This window comes from Spinacia oleracea, chromosome 3 (genome assembly GCF_020520425.1).
Source record: "Spinacia oleracea cultivar Varoflay chromosome 3, BTI_SOV_V1, whole genome shotgun sequence".
NCBI lineage: Eukaryota > Viridiplantae > Streptophyta > Magnoliopsida > Caryophyllales > Amaranthaceae > Spinacia > Spinacia oleracea.
The window spans coordinates 158,210,462-158,214,225 of record NC_079489.1 but is presented as its reverse complement, the minus strand read 5'-3'; the positions used below and the strand labels follow the sequence as shown (position 1 = coordinate 158,214,225).

General features: G+C 35.7%; 1 protein-coding gene across 1 annotated transcript; it reads right to left on the bottom strand.

Moving 5' to 3' along the window:
* Positions 1-495: 495 nt before the first annotated feature.
* On the bottom strand, positions 496-2,124 carry LOC110775110 (anthocyanidin 3-O-glucosyltransferase 5-like). The gene has a single exon (XM_021979716.2). The coding sequence runs from the start codon at positions 2,019-2,021 to the stop codon at positions 570-572; it is 1,452 nt and encodes a 483-aa protein (XP_021835408.2). The 5' UTR covers positions 2,022-2,124; the 3' UTR covers positions 496-569.
* Between the last annotated feature and the right edge of the window lie 1,640 nt (positions 2,125-3,764).

Sequence of the window (3,764 nt, the reverse complement as noted above, 5' to 3'; positions counted from 1 at the left end):
TAGTTAAATGTTGTCGCAATCTTACGTGTCGGGTTCTAAAAGGTACCCATAGGCGCCACGTAGACAATGCGCCATCAAAATATTTTTATTACCAATGCAATATTTTTACTATGAAAATAAGCTTCCCCTACCTAGTAAGGCTAGTATACTACTCCGTACTTCCTATTTCCGTTGACATATTTTGACTTTTGTTACTTTGACTTATATACTCTTCTCCATCAAACTATTTTTTGTCATATTATACTTAATAAAGAAATTATTCATGTACATATAAGATCTTGTTATGTTAGATTCATGTATTTAAGAAAAATTACTATTTGATAATTAAAAGTAATAATAAAAAAAAAAAAAAAAAAAAACTTAAAAGCCCTTGAATATAAGAGAGGATTTAATGTTTTTCATGAAACTAATTTAATAATGATTTCGATTTTCCAGGTTTAGCCACAAGAACACCCAAATTTTGTTGGAAAAAAATATAGTGGGAAGAGAAGAAAATTTGATTTTGATTCAAACTATTTATTTATTTTTGATAATTTCAAACTATAAATCAATGTAACGTAAACTATATATTAAGTTGCCTTGGCTCTTTGTTCTTTTAACCTATTCTCACAATTATTAGCCACTTGACCAAATGACTTCCAAGTTGACCCTTCAATTGTGTAAGCCTTTATGGCATTTTCTTGCACTTCTTTGACTCTAGCTCTCATCTTAACCCCATCATCATCTTCTTCTATAATCTTGTTTATCATCTCCATAATCTCCTCTCTACCCACAACCCCTTTGGTCGGCAACACCTTCGGCCGTATCGCCACCCCGAGGTCCTCCTCGACCAACGCCGCGTTCATGTTCTGCTCCGCGTACAGAGGCCACGCTATGATAGGCACGCCGTTGACCAGACTCTCCAAAGTCGAGTTCCAACCACAGTGTGACAGAAACCCTCCAACTGACGAATGAGCTAATATCTCGGTTTGTGGGGCCCACATGGGGATCACTTTACCCGAGTTGCGGGTCCGGGTCATGAACCCGGGAGGCAAGTATTGGGTTATGTTTTTATCTTGACCGTCCATTGCATGGAAGAGGGCCCCGGCTACATCATGTTCAATTGGTGGACGTAACACCCAAATAAATCTTTGTTGACTCATCTCTAAACCCCAAGCTAACTCTATGGTTTGTTGACTTGACAAAGTGCCCCCACTTCCAAAGGAGACATAGAGGACCGAGTCTTTAGGCTGCTCATCTAGCCATTCTAATAACTCACCCCCTAAACACTCTGGTCTAACCGGCCGGACTAACGGTCCGACCGGATAAACCGGCTTATTAAATATCTCTCTTAATATGTTATTATTTTTCAAGGAAAATAGTGTTTTAGGCTCCAACTGTTCCCAAGTATTGACCAGCACCCCGTCAGCTGTCCCTATATCAAGAGCAATGCTGACGTACACGTCGTAGTCCCTATTTCCCGGGTCAAAAACCGGGTCGAGTATATCATCGTACTCGACCCGTTTACAACCCGAGATATTCAGGGGGCCTTCATGTTTGACTTGTTTATCAAGGAGGGGTACACATATTGTCTCCGCTAAGAACCATGCATTTGAAGGGATATAAACATACTTGATCATGTTAAACTCGTTTGCAAGGCTAAGGAACTCTGTCCCAAAAAGATCCACAACGAGGAGGGTCGGGTTGTGTTGCATGGACCCTAGCTCGGCCCGTAGGGTCGGAATATAACCTCGCATCATAATGGAAAGTCGGGTCATGATCTTATCAGTTAGGCCCATTTGGGCCGAGGAGTCCACGTAGGGGAGCACAACTAGGTTGTACAAATCTTGGCTTGTATTATAAGACTGGTTGTTAGGGAGGAGGTTGTGTTTATTCGGGCCGGGCTCCATCGTTACAACGAAGATGGTAACGTGGAAGCCGTGGTGTTTGGTTAGACGGGTAGCGAGCCCGATCATGGGGATAAGGTGGCCCAAGCCCGGGCTTGCAAGTAGAACAACATGAGGTTTAGTTGGAAATATCATTTTTGCTAAGAAAGAGATAAAAAAAGAAAGGAAAGACTTTGAAATGTAGATAGATATAATTAGTGCAATACATGTACAAGAGAAGGTTTATTAATAGAGAGAGTTTTGAAGTTGTATGACCGATTTAATAAATATTGCCCAAGTGGAATTAAGGTGAATACTCTAATTTTTTTGGGGGTGAAATATCCAATTGACTAACTTTTTTTTTTTTAAGACTGTCTTTATTTTTATAAGTCAGCTGAGCTGACATCACTATTACGAGTAACAAGAAATAGCACAACTATTAACACGAAACCTACAATTATTAACAGAAAATCATAACTATTAACTCAAAATTAAACTACACTCTAATTATCAACCCAAGAACCTTATATTAACACTTTTTAATTGCAAAAAATAACTATATATGCATAAGTATTGGTAAAAAAAACAAGTCATTACTATATGACATTAGGAGGATAGCCTCTAATTATAAAGTATAATTATTTGATCAAAAAGTGTGTAACTGTAGCTTATACTAATGCTACAATCTTTAAATAAAACTTTGTAATTTTCATATCGTAATCAAATGCTTAAGGTCTTTATATCTTGTGTCAACAAGGAGGGATATTCATAATAGTGCATAATTAATTTGTATGAATTCTTCCCCCAAAGTATCACAAAATGACATAATTCACAATTTTAATGGATTTTGATTTGCAATAATAAAATCGTCTAATTTTTTTTTTTTTGAAAAAACAATTACGGGCAATTATTAAGACTTTTCTCATTCAAATATAACTTAGTAATAACTTGGACACCAACTCCAAAAATAGTGCCTACTCTTGCTTACTAATTCACACTATTACTAATTTTTCTATAATTTTTCTTTTTAAACAATAGTCTATTGCTCTAATTGGAATATACAAGTACTCTATATTTGTACGGTTGTGTTGAGTTGTTGACTAATCAATTGCGTAGGCAACGGGGAACAAGATACTTCCATGTGCCTTCATTAATTAGAGACCCTACTTTCTGAATTTATCTACTTGTAAGCTTCAACTGATACCTTTTCAATTTCAGTTAACTTATCAATTTTAGTACATTAATCTCGTTTTTAGTTAATATAGTCAAATATAAATCTTAAAATAGTTGTATGGTTGCAACTCGCGTGACTCGTGACTTTGACAAGTTGTGAAAAAAATTCAGGCCCTGTTTGACAATTAGAGTTTGGCGTTTAGCGATTTGTTTTTTGCATTTGCAGTAAGCTGATTACTTTTTTATTTATTAGATTTGACCACGAATTTGACTAGCTGTTTATATAAATTTGTTTGGTAATATAGAGGTTTGCTTTGTTGTTAATTATTTTATTATGGAAATTTGTCTTTTATAGCATTTATTTACTTATGTTAGGCAAGAATAGTGATTATGGACAAAAAAGTCTTTTATGAAGTTACATTAACAAATCTCTAAGCAAAAGGTTAGTGAAATGAACTTTTTCTGGATGAGAGGTTTTAGCTCAATCTTCTTTTCGATAATTTTTATTTTTACCAAACACCCTTTTCGAAATTTTGACTAGTCAACTATCTAAAAGTGATCCAAACTTCTAAAAGTCACCTTAACCTCTCTTTACCAAACAAATAACCTATTTTTCTGTGTATCTGTCTTGGAAGGAAGGTGAGACTTATGTAGGAAAAACGGCTAGGCAAAAGACAAAAGCAATCAATTAGTCACTGATTGCCTTCGTAATTGAAGCAAGAAATC

Bases quoted from the DNA above. Each gene is read 5' to 3' on its own strand.
- LOC110775110 (XM_021979716.2), bottom strand. From the start codon at position 2,021: ATGATATTTCCAACTAAACCTCATGTTGTTCTACTTGCAAGCCCGGGC.